Genomic DNA, 21,880 nt, shown 5'->3' with positions numbered 1-21,880 from the left:
CTTCTAAAAAGCTAGTTCAAGAGTTAAGCTTTTCACCACAATTATATACTCATAATAAGAAAATAGAAGAAAAACGATTAAGATTACACAGACATTATGTTTCCACTTTATAACAAAATAGGAACATTGCTTTAATATCACAAATAAAACTCATTTTCAAATTTCAACCCGACACGACCCGGATCCATTTCATGCCCCAGAACAAAATTCCATAATTTCCACTAATAAAGCACAAAAACAAACAATTACTCTTTTAGTAACTTTCCAACTTCGAATGTTGCTTTTATTAATTATGGGTTGCCGATTGTCATCCATATTTGGTTCTTCTTTTTCAATCAAGCAGAAAAATTCTAACAAGTCTTCCTCTCTTCTACTATATATGAAGTCCAAACAAACAAACAACACACTCTTCCTTCACTCATCCCAATCCTCTCTCCCTCATCTTTCTCTCACTACAATTTTGTTGTTTACTCTTTTTTTTTTCTCTCAAGACAAATATTTCACAATGATCAATCTTCATCCCTACCCATCATCATGCAAACTCCAATTAACAACTAGTATTTCCTCTAAATCAAAACCCAAATTACTAATTTTAATGATCTTATTTATCAGCATCCCAATTGATTTTGTAAGTGGGGAATGTTCATGTGATCAAGAAATCAGTCAAGGAAGAAACAAAAATGAAGCTTTGAAGTATAAATTAGGAGCAATAGGATCAATTCTAACAGCAAGTTTCATAGGAATTTGTATACCAATAATGGGTAAGAGAATATCAGTATTAAGACCAGAGAATGATATATTTTTCATGATAAAAGCATTTGCAGCTGGTGTTATATTAGCAACTGGATTTATACATATATTACCAGATGCATTTAAGAATTTAACATCACCATGTTTGAATGAAAATCCATGGGGGTTTCCATTTAGTGGGTTTATAGCAATGATGTCTGCTATTGGTACATTAATGGTTGATACATTTGCAACTAGTTATTTTAAAAGATCACATTTTGATAAAACTTTACCAGTAAATAGAGATGAAGAACAGAGTGGTGAACATTCTGGTCATGTCCATGTTCATACTCATGCAACTCATGGTCATGCTCATGGATCTGCTTTTGTTTCTCATGATGATGATTCTTCTCCTTCTTCTGATCTCATTCGCAATCGAGTTATTTCCCAAGTAAGATTTTCTTTCTTTAGCTTTTTTCCTTCTCTTTGGGTAGAATAGATGTAATTCAATATCAAGAACAAGAAAAACTAGGCAGACTCTTCACATAAATTTTAGGTTGTTTGTTGTGATTCATGGTTAGAACAATTTTGATCTATTAAATCGCGAATCACGGCAAGACACATAGGATGTCTATCTGTCTGTCCAGTTTTTCTTGTTCCCTAACATTACTCGTAATTCTGTTTCTATATAATATACATTATTCATCAATGGTTAAGATTACACCTCCAAAGGTTGAGATTAGGTCCCCAAAATTTATCTCTGAGAGTTGAGATTATACTTGTCGAATTTTTCTTCATTTAACCTTATGAAACTTATCTCTAACATTTGATTGAAATAATTGCTCTTTCAATTGTGCTTTAGGTATATCCAAAAGAGGACTATTCCTTTCTACAAAGACTGCTATTCTGTTTGTTTGTGTTTTAGTCTCTCTTAAATATATACATACTTGCAATGAAACAAAAAGAATAGGGCCAACGAAATTCAAACCCTAGTCCAGAGAGAAACTGAAATCATCGGACTAATTTCAGGCTTAACACTCTAAATTTGTGTATTAGACCTCGAGGAAATTTTGTTTTCTCTCCAACGTTAGTCTAAAGATTTCTCTCTCCACGTGAATGAACATGTGAGAGGAGAAAGAGACTTCGCAGGCAGTTCAAGTGGGAGGCTCAGGAGCCTATTTGAGTATACTTTTTGCTACTCTGAAACCAAAACCTGGCTTTGTACCTTAGAGTTTGAGTCGGATAGTGGTTGATGTTGATGGGGATGGGGATGGTGATGTAGGTTTTGGAGTTGGGAATAGTGGTTCATTCAGTAATTATAGGGATAGCCTTGGGTGCTTCTCAAAGCCGATCAACAGTAAAACCACTGGTAGCCGCCTTGACTTTCCATCAATTTTTTGAAGGCATGGGACTTGGTGGTTGCATCTCTCAGGTAAAATATAATGTGTTTTATGTGGTATAAAGTTGACATTGTAATGGATTAATTAAAAATATAGTAAATGTATTTTGCAGGCAAAATTTAAGAATCGAGCCGTTCTGATTATGACATTTTTCTTCTCCCTAACTACCCCAATTGGAATCGGAGTTGGTTTAGGAATATCAAATGTATATAAAGAGAATAGCCCAACTGCGCTTATAGTCGAAGGAGTTTTCAATTCAGCATCGGCCGGGATTCTAATATATATGGCACTAGTTGATCTACTTGCAGAAGATTTTATGAACCCAAGAATACAAAGCAATGGTAGGCTTCAATTAGGTGCTTATATTTCACTTCTTTTAGGAGCAGGTTGTATGTCACTTTTGGCTAAATGGGCTTAAACACTTCTGCTTAAAGTTCATAAAATATTTACTTGTACTACTTCAATATGAGCCAGTACGGGTAAAAAGGGTTTATATTAAGGTGCCGTTTAACATCACAAAAATAAGCAATTTTTTTGCTTATTTAAGTCTAAAAGTAAAAATGTTAGTTCAGTAGTTCAAAAAATTTTGACTGTGTCTGAATTAAAATGCGACCTTTTTTCCGTTTATATTTTTTTGCTTTTGACTTTAAACTTCAATTATTTAAGTTGACAACATATATGTATATCTACGAATTTTAGTTGACTGATTTTTTGAGTGCTTGTGGTGATAGTGGTGGTTGCATTTTGATGGTAATTGTGGTCGTGGAGAGTAGTTTGATGACGGATGGTTACGGAGCCCCTATTTTTTTTTCTGAGCAAAATTTAATCAAATTAAAATGCAGCCAGATTATGGGGTACCCATAATGCAGTCAGATTATGGACGGTATGAATGCAAACTCTGAATCAGTAGAAAGTTGACACATTTAGATTACTAGAGCTCCTAGTTTAATAAGTGACCCAAACAAACATAAAATTTTGTAGGCTTGTGGGATATCATCCAAGCACCCGACTCCTCTACAACTCATGTTAATGTCGGCCTGCCCCTTTGATTTTCTCTTTATCCCGTGCCTCATCTTCGGTTACCCATTTATCTCTTCTCTTATTTTCCAGCACTTCTTTCTTCACTTATTTTTATCCTCCTCTCTTTTTTTTTCCCTCGTATTGTCTCTTCTAATATGAACTCGGAGTCACCTAGACCTAGGCACCTAGTTAGTTGAGTAATAGACCAGGAAAGACACATACAAGTACACAACCCCCATTTGCTTGTTAAAGATTGATTTAGAAATCCGTTATTTCTAAGTAATTTCCCCTTTATATGGTGTATGAATGCTTTAGGACGTGAATAATATCTTATAAACTATCACTTATGCTTTTTGGTTTTTTTTTTAAGGAAACTGCAATATCATTAAACGTCACCAAAGTTAGACATGAGATTGTTGCAGCTGAAAATTAAAGACTTGCTTGAACAACTATAATCTAGACATTTTATGCGGACCACTTAGCAAGTTTGTCCGCTTTTATATTAGGGTTATTTTGCGAAAGGGTCGTACATAAGTACTGGGTTTTGCGAAAGGGGCATGACCGTTTATTATTTTGCAAAGGGGTCGTGGACTAGGATTGACCAGTTAAGTTTTAACGCCGTTAAGCTTTAACACCGTTAAATTTTAACCCCGTTAATTCTATCTACATTACTTAAAAATTTATGGTTATATTTAAGTAAACTTTATACAATTTTGACACTAATTCGCAAAAGTAACAAATTAAGACATTCACTATTATTTTTATTAAGAACATTTACTTCTATTAAGAACTTAAGTAACTTCGAATTTCTTCTAAATTATTAGATCAAGTCAAACAAAATGATCCCATTAAAATGGCTGATAAATTGGTCATTTTAGTGCACTGACAGTAATGTTGTGCCACTACAATGCATTGTAGTCCCTTCCAGTGCAATCATCTAAAGGGTTAAACAAGTTATATCAATCGGCAACACCTATTCATTATCCGGTGAAAATCAAAAGTTAGAAGAAATAAAAAGGAAGAAAATGAACTGAACAAGTTATTTTCTTATAAAACAAATGTGAGATTAGACAAGTTTTATCAATAGATTTTAGCCATCTATGTGGAGGAAGAGATTCCATCGGATTTAATTGAAGTAACACCGTTACATTTACATAACAGCGTTAACTTTTCATCTAATGTGAAGTTAAATCTAACATTTATTTAACAGTCAATCCTAGTCCACGACCCCTTTACAAAATAATAAACGATCATGCCCCTTTCGCAAAACCCGGTACTCACGTACGACCCTTTCGCAAAATAACCCTTTATATTAACGGAACGATTTACATACATAAACTTTACATTAACAAAAGTAGTAATAAGACTCTTAATATTATCCAAAACATGAACCAATGTCCAGTGTAAGTGATATGTTCTTCGATCCTTTTGGTTCAACATGCTAATAATATTCTTGGAGTCTCCACAAAAAAGCGCCCTTCACTGTCCCTTATCGACGGCCCATCGTACTGCCCACAAAAGTGCCATCGACTCTCCTTCATCTATTGATCGACATCGGATGGCCTTTAATTCTCCGACAATACTTTTACCTGTATTATCAAATACAACAAAACAATTCCAGCATCTTCAGTAGTCTGTATAAAAGATGCATCAAACTTTATACATATATCGAACAACTAATATTCCGAAGGATGTGAAATCGAAGTCGGACTATATATAGGTTTTTTTTATCATTTGTGTTATCATCCACTTGGCTTGGTTGAGAACTCTTTCAATTGAGGGGTTAGTATTTGAAAGACCTTTGAGCAACTTTCCTTCTAACAATACCATATGACAATCATTAGTTTCGACGTGGGGGATTTATCAGTTGGTGAAACATCACTTTTTACCACTCCTAGTTGAGTAATCCCGTCTTTGAAAGAGCTTCCTTCCATTCTATTTGTATGCAGCCCATTGCTTATCTCATATATGATACCTCTAGTAAAAGAGCATCCTAATACAAAGTGTCGCCATGTTTCGTCCGTTTCGTTGCACAAAGGGCATAGTATAGATGGCAAATTCATAGAAGAACTATCCAGTCGTTAACTTGGAGGGAATATTAGTGATGAAATGAATAGTTCCCTAAAACTTGACCTTTAGATAGGTCCAGTCATTAGCTTGTCCTAAATGGACTATCCAAATCATCAATAAGGGAGAAAGGTCAGACTACCTTGTTTCAAGGGGTTTAAACTCTGGAACTTAAATGTCCATGAGCTAAAGCACTTATATTGGACCAATTTGACTAACAAAACAACCCGAGTTTTTTTTTACAAACTATCGAATATAATAGTCCATGACCTAAGACAACCTTCCGGACTGGTAGTTGTTTGAGACCTACTGGATTAGACAATCTGTGGGTTTTGTGCTTGTCATTTTTGTCGTCTCATATTTTTACCTTTTATTCGAAATAAGCGATTATAGTTGCACGTATTCCTCCTACTGCAGTGAAAATACTCTTTAGCAACAACGCAAAATAGAAGACGATAACCCGAATGAAAGGAAGAAACTCATGTTTCGGTACCATCTCTTGACCTTTCTATTGGAATAGAAAGGAATCGCATACGATAAGGTAATAATTTTTACATGATCTCTCAACCTCTAGAAGCACCTCAGTGGTTACACAAACATAAAAATCGAGAATATCTTCTTTTGCAAGTGAGGACCCTCATTATGGAGGTCTATCTGATTGTTCATTGTTGAAAGGCTTCGACAAACACAGTTCCTTCCAAATATGGACCAGTGAATCTACAACCACTGTTTAATATTTTTGATTTGAAATGTGTTGTGTTAAAATTATAATGAATTAATTAAAAGGTTTAAATCTTAATTTAACTCTGTCTTAGTGGTCAATTGACCAAATATTTTGGGACTCGGCGACTCGCACCACCTACTTTAGTGGCATGCGGTAAGCAATGGGAAAACAATGCTAAAGGAGATATGGTGTTTGAATTCCCTTTCCCATAATTGACTTACTGTTTGGACCCCCTTATTCTAGTGTTCTACTTTGGACTCCCTTTTTAATAAATATCTCAAGAATATTCCTCCTTTAAAGTTATATTTTAAAAAAATCTCATTTTATCCTTACATAATCAATATTATAGTCTGGACCCCCTAGTTTATTTAACTCTTAGTTGCTCACAAAAAATCAAACTCAAATCAATTCTGTTTAAGACATTTCATCAAGGGAGATTTGTTGTTTGGTCTCCCTCTCCTATAATTGACTTGCTGTTTGGACTATCTTTTTCCAGAATTGCATTTTGGACTCCCTTTTTCAAAATAAAAAGTTTAATATAACAGTTCCAAAATAATAATAGGTGAAAATACTGTTTTACCCTCTTCTTGAACTCTTCTTTCTCTCACTAGACTTCTCAAAATTGAATTAGATTGAAGATGTAGAGAAAGATGAAGTTATTGTTTCTAATTAACCAAAACTAATACCATATTAGGAAGTCTGAGATCCCAAAAATGATTTTCTACTTCTGAAATTCCACAACACAAACCCTAGTTTCTTTCTTTTCTCACCTAACCAACAACTACTACTAGTCTCAAATTTCCCCAATTTTAGAGAGAGAAACAGTTCTTGTTCTCCTTCTTGTTCTAGAAAGAGAAAGTGAGTTCATTGCCAAGAATTTAAGATTTGACAAAGCATTAAGATTTGACAAAGCTATGGGTTCACCTGTTCCAGTCTGAACCACTCTTTCATTTCCAAGAATTAGTTTAAGATTTGGCCATCTCAATATCACCTTGTTGATTTGGATTCAAAAGCAATTTTGAAACTAGTAAGTCCCCACAACAATGACTCTAAGTAGTAGGAGTGCTAATTAACTGTTAACAAAGTATAATATCCTACTAACCTAATCAAATTTCAACAAAAAAAAAACTAACCTAATCAAAAGTGATTTTACTTATGACCATGTTCTCAAGGGGGTGTCCAAACTAGATTTCTATTATTATAGTACCATATTATAAAAAGACTCCAGGAGAATGATTTTACTAGCTTTTTCAATTAATAAAAGAAGATCAACCAGAGAACTTCTTGTTCAACAAAAAAAAAAAAAACCAGAAAACTTCCAATTGAGCATTAAATATGGTATTTTAGAGATTTGATTTTTACAGTTAATTTCTTTCTTAATATGGTTTAAGAGAAAGATGAAGTTATTGTTTCTAATTAGCCAAAACTAATACAGTATTATCCATGATAGTTACTCATCTTCTTATTTTTTGGTAATTGAGTGGTTTTGGGTATTAGGGTTTGTGTGGTGTATGTTCTTAAAATGGAAGAAGAACATGAATTAATAAACTAGGGAGTCCAAACTGCAATATTGATAATGTAAGGATAAAGTTGGAATTTTTTTAAGTATAACTTTAGAGACGGAATATTCCTTCATGATTCCGTCAAAAGGGAGTTCAAAATGCAACTCTGGAAAAAAGGAGTCCAAACAGCAAGTCAATTATAGGAAAGGGGGTCCAAACAGCAAATCTCCCTTTCATCAAACAACACATGTAAACACAAAACAATCAAACTCTTACGCGGTTTTAACAATGAATCCATGAATCTTTCTTCCCTTTGAAATCCATCTTTAATAATCCAACTGATTTGAGAACAAAAGGGTAGGTGAAATTATCAAAGGGTAATTTAGAAAGAACTGTTTTTCTTTTTAATCCCTAGAGTTAACTACTTAGGTGGGGTGTGGTCAAGTAAAAAGTAAAATAGTTTTTTTTTATTGTCATTTGTTTTGGAATGATAATATTTAAAATTTTATTTTGAAAAATATAGTCCAAAGTGCACTACTAGAATAAGGAATTTTGAGTCAAAGGTCCAAAATCTGGGGGTTAAACCCAAAAAAAATCCACTCTTACCCAAAAATTAGTTGCAGGTCCAAATGTCAGTTTTTTTATTTTTATCCCCCTCTTGCCCTTGGACGGGACATGCTGACGTTTTCCTTAAATAAAAAACTGACTGGTAAATAAAATAATTTACTAGTACACGAAAAATTCAAATTTTTAAAATTTTTTGAAAATTTGAAAATTTCAAACGAAATTTCAAATTGCCGCCCAGCAAACCATCTCTTCCCGGTAAATAAAATAATTTCTCGTACACAAAAAATTCCAATTTTCAGTTTTTTTTGAAATTTTAATGTTCCGTCTAAAATTTCAAATTTTTTTGGACGAAGTTTCAAATTCTCGCCCAAATTTACAGTAAATAAAATAATTTCCCGGTCACAAAATTTTTTTTTTTGAAATTTTCAAACGAAATTTCAAATTCCCGCCCAAATTTTAAATTTTTTGTACGAAATTTCAAATTCCCGCCCAGCAAAAGTGTCTAGTACAGAAAAAAATTTCCAGTAAATAAAATAATTTCCTGAAAAAAATTTCGTTTCCCGGGAATTTTTCGGTGGCAGATCCGTAAATTTCTGAACAGTACAGATTCTGATGGACGGGTTGTCAGATTCTTTTTCAGAAAAAAAAATCGTTTCCCGAGAAATTTCGATGGCAATTTTGTAATTTTCGATGGCATGAACCGTAAATACTTTGTTTTCCAATGGGGATTTCGTCATTTTTTTTCCCAACCTGACACTTTGGACCTGCTTTTTATTTTTTGCCTACCTAGGATGGGAATCCTATTAAGGGCCTCCTTTTGGACCCTTCACCCAATCCCCCCTAGAATAAGGGGGTCCAAATAGTAAGTCAATTATAAGAAAAAGTCCAAAGAACAAATGTCTGCAATCTGTAGAAGACTCAAGTTGCTGCAATTAATGGAAGAAACCACCGACAATGCTAGAAAAGAACTCATAATTGGCAAGGAACAACTACAATACAAAGAGGAGTTCGTACTTTTCCATTGAGGGAGGCGAGAACTCGTTCTACATGCCGACGGTTGATGACTGACAGCGACGGTTTACGGCGACTATTGACGGCGAGAAGAGAAGAAGGTGGAAGAAGCAGCGGTTAGAAAACCACCCATAGATGGGCGTGGTGACTGCACCAGACAAGCAGCCCACTAGTTGGACCAGACGACTCTAAAGACACCCCAAGTAAACATAACTTGACCTGTTTTTCTGTATTGGTTGTGTCTTTGTTTTTCAACCTCATGATGTAATTCTCATTAGCCTTTTAGGCTTTAAATGAAGTTTGATTAAAAAAAAAAAAATCTGGAAGTCACATTGTGAATAGACAATCCAATTGCTTATAGATCGGACGGTTAAAATCATAGCGTGGACAAATGTCACTCGTACGCCAGTATCACTCTTATAGTAACTCATTTAAATAGTCGGAGATCCCAAAGCGAGAGAATACTTCATGAGAAAGTAATTCTGTGATTTTAAACTGAGAAAACATACTTTCATGCCTAGGGTTTCAATTTCATCATCTTCGTTGATCCTTGTAGTTTTGTTGGTATTAGTTCTTACAATTATGGCAAACTCTGTTGAAAATGAAGAATCTGCTGTTCACATCGTTTTCTGTGAGAAACCTGAGGGTGAAGAAGCTGAAGCTTTTCATATCAAAACCCTAAGTTCTGTCCTCGGAAGGTTAATACTAATATCAGAACCCTAAGTGTTGAATTGAATGTTGTGGATTACTAATTTGATTCGTGTATTTGGGTTTTCAGTGAGGAAGCTGCCAAGGGAGCTATAGTTTACAGTTACAAGACTGCTGCTAGCGGATTCGCTGCCAAGCTTACTCCTGAACAGGTTTCACAAATCTCAAGTACAATCTCTCTCTCTCTCTCGCTCTCTCTCTCTCTCTCTCTCTCTCTCTTTCAAGTTGTTATGATTTCAATTTGTACAGGGAAATTAGATTTGAGTAGGGTATTTTGATAATCCAAGGTTACATTATTAGTTTTCAGTTTAGTAATTGTTTGTTTTGGAACATGTCTCTAGCTGTGAGAATAGTCCCACATGGACAAGGGTAGTCTCGTGATAACCTAAATAATGTCTTGGACTGCGAGACTCATTGCCTCATTGCCTATTGGTTGAGTTCGACGTCGGCAAACTTGATATCTTAGTGGAGGTAGCCCGCACAAGATATAGAGACCCAACCATAACACAAGCTGAATGAAACCCAATGAAAAGAAAAGACATGTGTTAGGCTCAAATAACTCTCTGTTTTAGTCTGAAAATGACAAAAAAAGATGAATGGGGGACTTCATCAGACTTTTAGGTAGATCTCATCTCAAGTAGTTGGGACTATCCATTCGATGATTTCCATCCACTCGTGGACCGCATCGGGGTCAGTGGTAACCTGAGATGATCCTATGCTGACACTCGATATAGTTATGTGTGGAATTTTCACTTTTGGTATGCATCTATGTATATATGTAGATGTATGTATTTGTTTAATGGATCCCAAGATCCTTTAAATTACCGTTCACAAAGTTGGGGGCTATTTGGGAAATAATCCTAAAATAATAAGGTAGTTTGTTATTTGCAGAGGAACCAGGCGTCGTTAAGGTGATACCTAGCAGGACCTACCAGTTGCATGGTGGGGTGAGCCGGATTAACTAGGAGAGAAGAAATAGTGCAGGACCAACTAGCGGCAAGTAATCAGAAACCCACCATTGAAAAGTGCGATGCTTCCTATGAAAAGTGTGTGGTTATATATAAACAACTAAGCATATGGATGAGATTTAGCATGTATGAACTTCTGTTTCTAATATAATAAGGTTTGGGTTGCTCGATTGTGACTTTTACTTCTGTTTTTGTCATGTTTTTTGTTCTTGATCTATTTTCTGTCTTCAAATCTTGGGAGTTATTTCATATCCGCGTGATAAAAATTACTACATTTACGTTTTAGTATTAAGAATACGGAAGAATGTATCGGTTAAAAGAGGTGTAGAGGGTCTAAGTGTCCAGCATGAGAGTGTTACGACTACGAATGGTTCAAATGAATATGTCCGGAAAATGATAGAGTGACTTAGAATTTGGTACTTAGAGGGTGACATGTTTCCTCATTTGGAAACAAAAGCGGTCCACACGGTAATCAAACTCTGAAAATATTGTCTTTATATGTATTCCACGTCATTATGTCACCTTCTAAGTCATTGTAGCATCTCCCCAAATCTATTCTTATAAATAAAGGATTAACGACAAGTCAGTTTCACAACGACGATGATTCAAATGAGTATGTCGAAATAAATGATTAACGACAAGTCAATTTCAGATTGAAAATTTACTTAACTATACAGATTGCATAATCGTCACCGATCCAATATCCCTAATCTCAATTAAAGTCTAAAACCCAGGAACTGCAAACAAACAAGATAAATTTAAGGAACTGCAAACAAACAAGATAAATTTAAGTTCTAGAGAAAGTGTGTGAGAATTGCCATCTTTGTTCCTCTAAATCGTGCCTTGCAAAGAGTCTCTAGAAGCAACCCAAGAAAATCACCTCCAAGGTGCAGCAAAAAAGTGTCCTTGTCATGGCTAAGACACCACCCTGCTTGCGTCCTTGCCCGACTGAGTGGCCGTCTTGGTTGCATCCTTTCCGACACAAAGCCCTGCTCGCATCCTTGCCTTGGCCCAACACTTCCCTAGACAACCACTCCTTGCCCTTGTCCAAGATGCGTCCCTAGTGGTCCGAGTTGTTGTTCGTTCCGGGGGAAAAATATAGTGGTGGCTAACGGGTCGTGCCATTTTATTGTCGTGGCGTGTTCGAAAGGATGCAACCAAGGGGTAGGCACAATTTGAGCCGTGCCGTCTGGGCATAGAAACGCCCCATAGCAACGGCCTAGCCGTTGCCAGGCCGTTTCTGTGGCGGGTCCGTGGCTAATGGATCAGTTGTTGCCGGTCCATTCACAAACAATTTATTTATTTATTTGTAAACTTGGTCAAAGGAGAGTTAATTTAAGAACAAAAAGTTAGTCTCACATCTAAGAGGGATAAAGACGAGACCCTATAAAACAAATATAAGAACAAACTTTGTAGGCGCATTTACTCATAATTGGAAGCATGTAGCTAAAAAATATTTTGGTAAAATTAGTTTCAACTTCGACTAAACTATTTTCTTTTATTAATTAGTAATTACTTTCAACAAGGTGGGTATAATATTTTGTGAACTAAATAACCAGTTGCTAACGGGTGAGCGTGGCGGGTCGTGTTCCCGTTCTTAATGTGTCGTGGTTGTCGGGTCTGGGACCCTGCTTGACCTGTGAGGGGTCGGCACAACACAACCGGCGTCGTTCCATGTCGTCTTGCCTTATAAACGGATTGTGCCGGTCCGTTTCTTAGCCGACACGCCCCATTGGCCACTACTAGAAAAATCCTAACCTTCTTTTTCCAAAGAAGAAAGAACTTAGCATGTACGACAAGCTACTAAACCACTGGATTACTTTTGAATCTGATGGAGATTGTTGCGGAAGCGTAAAAGTAATGGAATCCACCATTGTTATTAAACTAAACTAATGAAATAAAGCTGATGAAATAAAGATAAAAGGGATAAAACGATAAACTTGATTAATAATAAACGATAAACTTGATTAACAATAAACTTGATTCATAATATTCTCTGATCTGGTTAACAAAAACAGACTAGACTTCTCTTATATAGAGATTGTACTTTCCTAGATAGACTCAAATAAGGAAATAAGATAACTACTAATAATACTTTCCTTGATTGCTAAGACTCATAATTATGGAAACCCTAAATACTTAATTATAGAAACTACGCTAATGTAGATTCTTGACTGTGAGGCCCACTATCACCATGGCCGTGAGGCCCAATAAGAAGATGGTCTCCATCATACTCCCCCGCTGCGGAACAACTTGCCCCCAAGTTGGTGTTGTCATAAAGCGGATCGTCCAAGTAATGAGGATATATATCAGCGATGTTGAAGGTAACTTCGGCGACGAGTTTGAAGGCAATCCTTAGTTCCCACTTTTCACGAAAATTGCCGAAAATCCGAAGAAGAAAAATATTGACAATATCACCAATTATAATGTGAAACATATATTGCCAAGATACTCGCGAAAGCAATACCAACGTAGATACGTCTAGTATTGCAACATCGCCTGTCGTCTTTTAGTTTGACGAAAGAGGTCACATATACAACCTGTCTTGTTCTTGGAAAAACAATGGATGGCCATGAAGATTTGTTTGTATGATTCTTTGAAGTTGAAAGCCATGAAGAAATCAATGGAGGAGAAAGTATTTTATGATTTGACACAACTAATTCGTCTCCCGGAATCATATATGGATCAAACAACTTATTCGAGCTTGTGTTAGTCAGTTGAATTTCTTCTTCTTGATCTGTGTCATCGAAATTTTCTTCCTCCAATATTGAAAAACTAGGATTTTTTTTATCAAAAACCTCTCCTTCAATAATATTGACCATGGTAGTCGAAGGAATTTCGGATAATAATTTGTTCGATTGGATTTGAGATTCTATAAAAGATAAGTATTCATGTAAAGGGAGAAAAGCATATCGAAAAATACTTTTCACTTTATTCCAATCATCTACGAACGATTTTCCTTCATTAACGAGTCTCCATTGCATCTCGTTGTATTTTTCATACACTCTTGTAGACAAGTGTTGTTCAAGAATAAAAACCTTATCTTCATCACAAACCTCTTGGTTTATAAACCAATCTTCCATCTGTTGAATCCAAAAATCTATATGATATTGATAATCAAACATAGGAATTTTGGAATCGACATTAATTTTGTTTTGATCTTTTCGATCAACATAGAGTTGTTGTGCATCTCTTAAAAGATCCCAACCTAAACGCGGAAGATTATTTCAACATTCAAGATGAGAAGTATTTAAAAAAAATTATCTGTTCCCAGATCCTTAAAGCTCTGAATACCAGCTGATGTAGATTGTTGCGGAAGCGTAAAAGTAATGGAATCCACCATTGTTATTAAACTAAACTAATGAAATAAAGCTGATGAAATAAAGATAAAAGGGATAAAACGATAAACTTGATTAATAATAAACGATAAACTTGATTAACAATAAACTTGATTCATAATATTCTCTGATCTGGTTAACAAAAACAGACTAGACTTCTCTTATATAGAGATTGTACTTTCCTAGATAGACTCAAATAAGGAAATAAGATAACTACTAATAATACTTTCCTTGATTGCTAAGACTCATAATTATGGAAACCCTAAATACTTAATTATAGAAACTACGCTAATGTAGCTTCTTGACCGTGAGGCCCACTATCACCATGGCCGTGAGGCCCAATAGGAAGATGGTCTCCATCAGAATCAAATATTGGTCAGGACCAGTGAAGTAGTCAACGGATTGACCTAGGTCGTACGTGTCGGTGTCCATGCGCAGATGAGTAAACCTTGACACCAACTCTAACCAGAGAGATTGTTGAGTGGTCGACGTGAGTCTCGTATGCATCTTTAACCTTGTGCTGGTCTAGAGGCAAACAAAGGAGTGAACCGGAGTTAGCTCTGCCCCTGAGCCTAACTGGATCTTCAAACAAAGTAGGGAGGTCTGCAGAGGTCGACTCGACACCTTTAGCTTTGGCCAGTCTCGAGGCAAGTGAAAAGGTGGATCAGAGCCAACTATTCCCCTGAGAGCAGTTTGATTAGAGAGACGAAATTAAGAGGTCTATAGAAGTCAGATCAGCTCCATGAGGTATGCTTTGCCCAAAGAGATGTACTCCAGGACGGAGGAACGAGCAAGAAAAACACAAATTAGTTGAGAGTACTCATGCCCGTCCTTCCAACGCCTACCAAAGGTTTGAGGAAATGCTCGAGGGAACTTAGAACTTTGCGTCCCAGCCACAACATGCTCCCCCCCCCACACCACCATACCAAACTCGGTCTCTACTATGTTTGCCACGATATGAGCTTATTAACCCCTGACTTTTTGGGACTCGGACCAATAAATTTATTTCTTTAAGCTGGATGAGGAGTAGCAAATTCAACTGACACGGAGTATAATAGCCGAAATCAAGTAGGATAAGGTGGGTCAGACCAAGCATGGACACAAAGACCCATCACACCTCTGCTCGGGCTTCTATCGTGTCAGAAAACGACAAATCCAAATACGATAAAAGTAGCACAGACTATTTTGTAGTAAATTATTCATCAATTCAATGTTGGTGAAGATTATTGTTACATGTGAAAGTAGAAATGATTATAATGAAAAGTATATAACTCTAGGGTACAAGAATAACCACACTAAGAAACATAGCACCAACATTAAATAATTGAGAAGTATTATGGTTGATCCGATACTATTCTGGTAAATCAGTTTTTTACACTTTAATGTATTCATCCTGTTAAATAATTCATTATGTTCGTACTTCGATTTCTCCCATGTTTCTCTAACATGTCATCTTCTTCTTTTCTAGCCCGATCCTTATACTTCTTGGTGCTATAAAACACAAACTCCATTAATAACTTATGTTGCAGCTGGACCTTCTTGCTCTTTTGCTCCTTCTCTTGGAGAAGAAAGAAGTTCGTTGATCATGCTTTAGGAGTCGTCCACTTGATATTTTACTTAAACATCTAAATTCAAACTTAGAAACAAGATGTAATTTACCAAATATTTTGGACACCATTTCGTCACAAAATATGGACTGGTAATTTGATCAGCCTCCCTATAATCATTACGTAAGTTCCATTGTAGATCTTTTACATAATTCCATATATTTTTTTTTAAGTAAGTTTCATTAGAAATATTTTAAGAGTAATTTCCTTCTTGGCCTAGTACATCGTGACCAGTTTCCTTTATGACCTCAAGTTTTTCGTAAATTCAAATTTGATCCCTTCTATTAATACCGCAAGTTAATTTTTTTATTTCCACAATTACCCTTATTATAAAAATAATTGCAAATTCAAATTTGGCCCCCTTTTAAATATGGGTTGATTCCCAATTTTTTTTTATCTTATTTGGAAAAAACTAGGATGCCAAAATGAAACTGCTTTAAAAAACATTAAAAAAACTTCTCTCACGTCCATCTCATCACTTCTCTGTTACACGTCATCACTCAACTACCACCTCATCATCTTCTCCGATGATGGTCACCAGCCGGTAAAAATTTCCAGCGACCATCACTGGAGAAGATGATTAAGTGGTAGTTGAGTGATGACGTAGAAGAGAGAGGTGATTAGAGGGAGGTGAGAGAAGTGTTTTTAATGTTTTTTTAAGCAAATTTTATTTTGGCCCCCTAGTTTTTTCTAAATACGTTGAATTTTTTTTGGAATCAACCTATATTTAAAAGGCCACTGTTTTGGGGAAAGCATTAAAGTTTTCGGGGAAGATGGTGGAAAACAAAAAAATTAAACCAAACACTCCTTTAATGTTGCCGGAAAAAGTCGCCGGCCGGATGTTGCCGGCGACTTCAGCATCTTCTCTTCTCTTTCTCTCTCTTTTCTTTCTCTCTCTTCTCCCTCTCTCTTCTCCCTCTCTTTTCTTTCTCTCTCTTCTCCCTCTCTTTTCTTTCTTTCTCTTCTCCCTCTCTCTTCTCCCTCTCTCTTCTCTCTTTCTTCTCTCTTTCTTCTCTTTCTTTCTTTCTCTCCAGCGAAGGGAAGGAGCCCCTTCGCCGAAGCTCGTCTGGTTGTTCAAACCAGGCGAGTGGTTTGAAGATCAAACCAGACGGGATCTGGTTTGAAGAACAAACCAAACCGCCGGCGAAGGGGCTCCTCCCCTTCGCCGGAGATGGAGAGGAGAATAAAAAAAAAAAAAAACTTTGTCGCCGGAGATGATGGAGTCGTCGTAGATGGTGGAGTCGCCGGAGAAAAGAAGAAGAAGCTAAAAAGGATTTAGTTGTTTGGGAAAATAAAAAAATCAATTTTTTGTGTTTCCACCCAAAACTTCAGACCCATATTTACTATTCATCATCTTCATCATTCAACAACCAAGAAGCAAGATAGAGAGAAGAAGGAGGCTAGCAACTTTAGGGTTTTTGGTTCAAGAGCTTGAAGGGTTGAGAGTTAGAAAGAGAGAAGGAAGGAGGAGGGCCGGCCTAGCATAGGCCGGCCAACACACTAGGCCGGCCTAGCCTTGGCCAGCAGCAGTTCGAGCTGCTCGGGAAGCCGGCAGCAACATGCTCGAGCTGGAGCAGCAGGCCGAAACGGGAGCAACCACAAGCAGGCTAGCACGGGTCGTTCTTCATAGCAGCTCCAGACGCAAGGCAGCAGCCCGAGCTCCATTGGAGCAGCTCGGGATTTCTTCTCCCAAGATGGGATGCGACCAGCTCGGGACGGATTCGACGGGACATGTCCACAACTCGAGCTGGAGTTACAAGGGCCGGGAAGGAGCTTTCTTGGCCGGATTTGCTTTTGGCCGGATTTCTTCCAACTTTGGCCGGATTGCAACCTTCTTGATCCGAAATCATGGGGCTTTTACTTCTCATGTCCTTGGCTTGCTTCTCATGTGGTTTGATTTGATTTTGGACTACAATTTCTAGAGAGAGAAAGCTTGGGTTTAGCTTTAATGAAGATTGTGTTCTAAATGGAGAAGATGATAGTGGTCGCTATGGGGAACCCAGAATTTTCTAAGGGGAGATCGGCTGCACCTTAAAGACTCATATTTTCTAACGATCTTAGCCTTGAACCACAACGAAAAAGGGGGATTCTCTCATCATTTCCTTTCCATTTCTTATTCAATCACCATGTTTAGCTAACTTTAGTGTGTCGATTATATGATATGAAATGTGATGAATTCGTGATTATGTTTAATATGATTTGATGTTTTGATTATAAATTGATGTTCATTTATTTCGATTATCGTTTTGATTGTATTCTCATGTGTCTTGTCAAACACTTCGCATAGTTAATAGACGAAACGAAGTATTCGATATCGATCGTAGTCTAAGTCATAATTTCATGTGTCTTGTCAAGCACTTCACATAGTTAGGCGACTAGACAACACTTTTGTTGACTCGGGATTAACCAATTATGACGTTTGTTTGACTAAGTATGATCCCCGGATATACGTAGTGCTTATGGACATCAGCTTAGGAGTTGAACATCGATTATACTTAGGAACATTAGATCGGACCATACATAGTTGTAGATTTATCATTATGGATTTCTGGTTCGACACCTCTCTCATTTATTTATCTCCCGACTCTTGTTGCCTCCCGACTCTTGTTCCCCCGACACTTCTCTCGAATCTCTCTCGCCCGTTTTACTTTGCTAATTTATTTTAATTTTATTTGCTTTAATCTCTTAGTGCTTATTCATCTAACCCCCCATTTATCTTTGTTTTTCTCCTTTTAGTCTAAGTTAGCTTTTAATATCTAGACCGAGGGATAAGACCCTTCGAAATCCAAATTGCCTTCCTATCCTTGGATCGATCCCGGCTTTGCCGGATTACTACTTGATACCTCTGCTTGGGTGTGCAACCTTTTCGGGTGCATCAACGGTGTTAATAAAAGGGAGTCAAATTTGAATTTACGAAAAAACAAGTGACCATAAATGAAGTTGGTCACAAAGGTTGCATAAAACCTTTTACCTAATAATTCAGGGTCATGGTTGGACTCATTTTGGTTTTATCTTTGTAACATTTGGTTTAATTTACTTTTAGTATTTGGTAAGATTTTAATTTAATTTATATATCTTTTTTATCTACAGGATGACTAGTTCTGGCCTGACCCCATAAGCACCACTAATCTCAATTGTCTCATCAACGTCGTCTATCGACAGTCGGCTAAAGAAGCCCTTACAAAAGTTAAGCTTTGTCCTAAACTGGGCAACCAACGAGTAAGTCGCCAACTCCTAAACTCAGGATCACTCAATTATTTAACTGCGCGGACAATTTGACTGTCTAGAGCGTCGGATCGAGAGGAGCAAATAAAGATTCAACATTTCGATCTTAACATCTTAAATGGTACCAGGCGAACAAAATTTGACATCACCAGGTTTTAATAGTTACTCCCAATGTATTAAACCTCTGAATCAAAATATTAATGTATGGTGTTAGAGTATAAATTAAATGAAAAACTTCACCGACATTGAAAAACTACTAATCTCGGTTGAAATGATTTACAAAAACCTTCATCGATCATTATTTGCCTGATTTGAGGTTGATACTTAGGAGGTGTGTTGATCCAAAGTATGGTCAGCTAAAGAAGCCCGTAACAAGGTTAAGATTCGCCCTAAACTGGACAACCAACGAGTAAGTCGTCAAATTCTAAACTCGGGATCACTTAATACTCAATTATTTAACTGCGCGAACAATCTGACTATCTAAAGCGTCGGAGATTTTCAAGTTCTTTACAAATTTCGCTTTCAGATCGAGAGGAGCAAATCGAAATTCAACATTCCGGTCTCTACATCTTGAATGGTACCAGGTGGACAAATTTTGACATCACTAGTTTTTAATAGTCACTTTCAATGTATTAAAATCTGAATCAAAATATTGATGTATGGTGTAAGAGTATAAAATAAATGAAAAACTTTCAAAGACATTGAAAAGCTAATCACAATTGAAATGGTTTACAAAACCTTCATCGATCATTATTTGTCTGATTTCAGGTTGATACTTAAGTGGTGTGTTGTTCCAGAGTATGGCCTGCTTTGACCAAGTCAAGAGAACTCAACAAAAGACTAAGAAGCAAATATGTCAACTCGTGTCCATGTCATCAGGGATGTATCTGAAAGAACTCTACCACTTAACCCCAGAACTGGGGGATCGACATGAGTTTCTTAGGCGCCTTAAGCATGCTCTGGGTCTAAAACTAACCAGGTCAGCCTTGGTTAACCTCTTCTGTGAATCTTGGAGCAGTAAGAGAGGTTTGTAGAAAACAACTCGACCCTTTAGCTTGTCTGGCCTCGAGGCATGGGACGACAAATCGGAGTTAAGGTTTACCCAACCCTTGTCTTGCAAGATCTAAGGTCTAGGGTGGAGATATCAACAATTTTAAGTGAAGTGAAAGGTTATCCAATCCCTGATTGTGGTTCTTTGAATCCTAATTCGATTAAGATTCTGACTTTTGAAGTCTTTATGGAAGAACATGATTTAATAAAAAATTGTGTGAAAAATTCACATAAATTTTATCTGAATACATGACCGATAAACTAAAAGTAAGCTTCACAATTGTTACATATAGGGATTCTTAGTTTTCCAATGAAAATTAAATCTTCAAAGAAACATAAAATTTCTTCAGTTTGAAACATATTTTAACTAAAAATAGATTTGTGGAAAATGAAGATTTATTTTAAACTTCAACCCCAAAAGACATAGAAGTACACATAAACTCATAAACTTAACTGGACACATATCTTATTGATAAATGTTTTCTCAAAAAGTTTTAATCGAGGGAGATTTGCTGTGTCTACCCCCTTTCATATAAGGGTTATTTCCCAAATAGCCCCCAATTTTGTGACTAGTTTTCTGCCTAGCCCTCTATTTTATAAAAAATACCTAGATAGCCCCCTTTTTCAGTTACCGTTATAATTATGTTAACTAGTCATCAGCTCTCTCTCCTCCATCTCATCACCTCTCTCTGCCACCTCATCTTCTCACCACCTCGTCATCTTCACCGGCAGAGGTCGCCGACTGGGAACCTTCAAACACAATTTTTTTTCTCTTTCTCTCTAACACCCTTTGCCGAGGTCTGGTCTGGTCTGTTCGCGAGAACAAACCTTCAAGGTCTGTTCACGAACAGACCAGACCTCCGGTGAAGGTTTTCCTTCGCCGGAGTGTTAGAGAGAGAGGAAGAGTGAATAAAAAATGTGTTTGATGGCTGCCGACCGAAAAATTTGACCGGTCGGCAACCTCTGCCGGGGAAGATGATGAGGTGGCAGAGAGAGGTGATGAGATGGAGGAGAGAGAGCTGATGACGAGTTATAACGGTAACTGAAAAAGGGGGTAATCTGGGTATTTCTAATAAAGTAGGGGCTAGGCAGGAAACTGGCCCACAAAGTTGGGGGCTATTTGGGAAATAACCCTTCATATAACTGACTTGCTGTTTGGACTCCATTTTTCCAGTGTTGTACTTTGGACTCTCGTTTGACAAAAAAAGTTCAATACTCCGCAACAGTTCAAGAGAGGAAAATACTATTTTACCCTCTACTTAACCTACCCCGACCTAAATAGTTAACCCTCGAGTTAACTAACCCCTAGTTTGTGCGTTTAATTCGTCTGGTGCAATTGAAGAATGTAAAACTAAAGGGTATGGATTTTGTTATATTCCAATCCAGAATTGGAGTTGAAAAAGCCCTAAAAGTGTCACTAAAGAAGATCAATAATTGATTAATTTCCTGGCAACTAGCTTCAATTGGCCCTGTCCCACAAGTACAACAACAAGAACAAAATCACCAGGATTTTTTTCTTCCAAATATTTTCATTAGAAATATTAATTTTGATGCTGATCTAGAATTGCTTTGAAATTCCTTTGAGAGATTTGGGGAACTTGAAACAGGGACATTAATGTTTGATGCAGTAACTGGGAATTGGGAAATCATGGTGTTTTGCACTTTTTGTCTACAAATCGGAGGAAGAAGAATCTAAAAATGCACTGAAAGAACCCTACACAATTTCTTTGAAGGCCATCAATTAAATTGCCAGAAAGCTAGTGATTATAAAAACAAGTCTTCTTCATCAATTCAACAGCTTGTTGATCAACCACCTCTTTCTGCTATTGCTTCTGCCAAGAATTTGACAATTTCTAAACGACATACTAATTTAAATCCTATTTATAGTGGGTTAGTTGCTAACCTAAATCATGGGTTATTTCCACGTTCTATTAGCCATTAACGGCAAGAAGTTTGATCCCTAT

At 36.8% G+C, this 21,880-nt stretch overlaps 2 protein-coding genes and 1 long non-coding RNA gene across 3 annotated transcripts in view; all 3 read left to right on the top strand.

The window, feature by feature from the left end:
• The first annotated feature begins 278 nt into the window (after window positions 1-278).
• Window positions 279-2,857, top strand: LOC147564768 (zinc transporter 1-like). Its single transcript, XM_086649875.1, has 3 exons — window positions 279-1,180; window positions 2,012-2,161; window positions 2,242-2,857. The coding sequence occupies exons 1-3, from the start codon at window positions 293-295 to the stop codon at window positions 2,545-2,547; spliced, it is 1,344 nt and encodes a 447-aa protein (XP_086506001.1). The 5' UTR covers window positions 279-292; the 3' UTR covers window positions 2,548-2,857.
• A 6,613-nt stretch (window positions 2,858-9,470) lies between these two features.
• LOC147564767 (subtilisin-like protease SBT3.10) lies at window positions 9,471-10,864 on the top strand. The gene is made up of 3 exons (XM_086666184.1): window positions 9,471-9,718; window positions 9,799-9,896; window positions 10,620-10,864. The coding sequence occupies exons 1-3, from the start codon at window positions 9,534-9,536 to the stop codon at window positions 10,691-10,693; spliced, it is 357 nt and encodes a 118-aa protein (XP_086522310.1). The 5' UTR covers window positions 9,471-9,533; the 3' UTR covers window positions 10,694-10,864.
• A 6,119-nt stretch (window positions 10,865-16,983) lies between these two features.
• Window positions 16,984-21,880, top strand: part of LOC147564761 (uncharacterized) — a 99,545-nt gene continuing 94,648 nt past the window's right edge. The window contains exon 1 of the long non-coding RNA XR_015228104.1: window positions 16,984-17,018. This is a non-coding gene — a long non-coding RNA (uncharacterized LOC147564761). The remainder of the gene's footprint in view (window positions 17,019-21,880) is intronic.

This window comes from Eschscholzia californica, unplaced genomic scaffold (assembly GCF_041429995.1).
Source record: "Eschscholzia californica isolate CP2 unplaced genomic scaffold, dmEscCali1.0.p SCAF_1, whole genome shotgun sequence".
Classification (NCBI taxonomy): Eukaryota; Viridiplantae; Streptophyta; class Magnoliopsida; order Ranunculales; family Papaveraceae; genus Eschscholzia; species Eschscholzia californica.
The sequence above is the reverse complement of the archived record's forward strand: the minus strand, read 5'-3'. Positions and strand labels throughout refer to the sequence as shown.

Coding starts and splice junctions, on each gene's coding strand:
- LOC147564768 (XM_086649875.1), top strand. CDS start 293: ATGGGTTGCCGATTGTCATCCATATTTGGTTCTTCTTTTTCAATCAAG. Junction 1,181..2,011: donor GCAATCGAGTTATTTCCCAA/GTAAGATTTTCT, acceptor ATGGTGATGTAG/GTTTTGGAGTTGGGAATAGT. Junction 2,162..2,241: donor TTGGTGGTTGCATCTCTCAG/GTAAAATATAAT, acceptor TGTATTTTGCAG/GCAAAATTTAAGAATCGAGC.
- LOC147564767 (XM_086666184.1), top strand. CDS start 9,534: ATGCCTAGGGTTTCAATTTCATCATCTTCGTTGATCCTTGTAGTTTTG. Junction 9,719..9,798: donor CTAAGTTCTGTCCTCGGAAG/GTTAATACTAAT, acceptor TTGGGTTTTCAG/TGAGGAAGCTGCCAAGGGAG. Junction 9,897..10,619: donor ACAGGTTTCACAAATCTCAA/GTACAATCTCTC, acceptor TGTTATTTGCAG/AGGAACCAGGCGTCGTTAAG.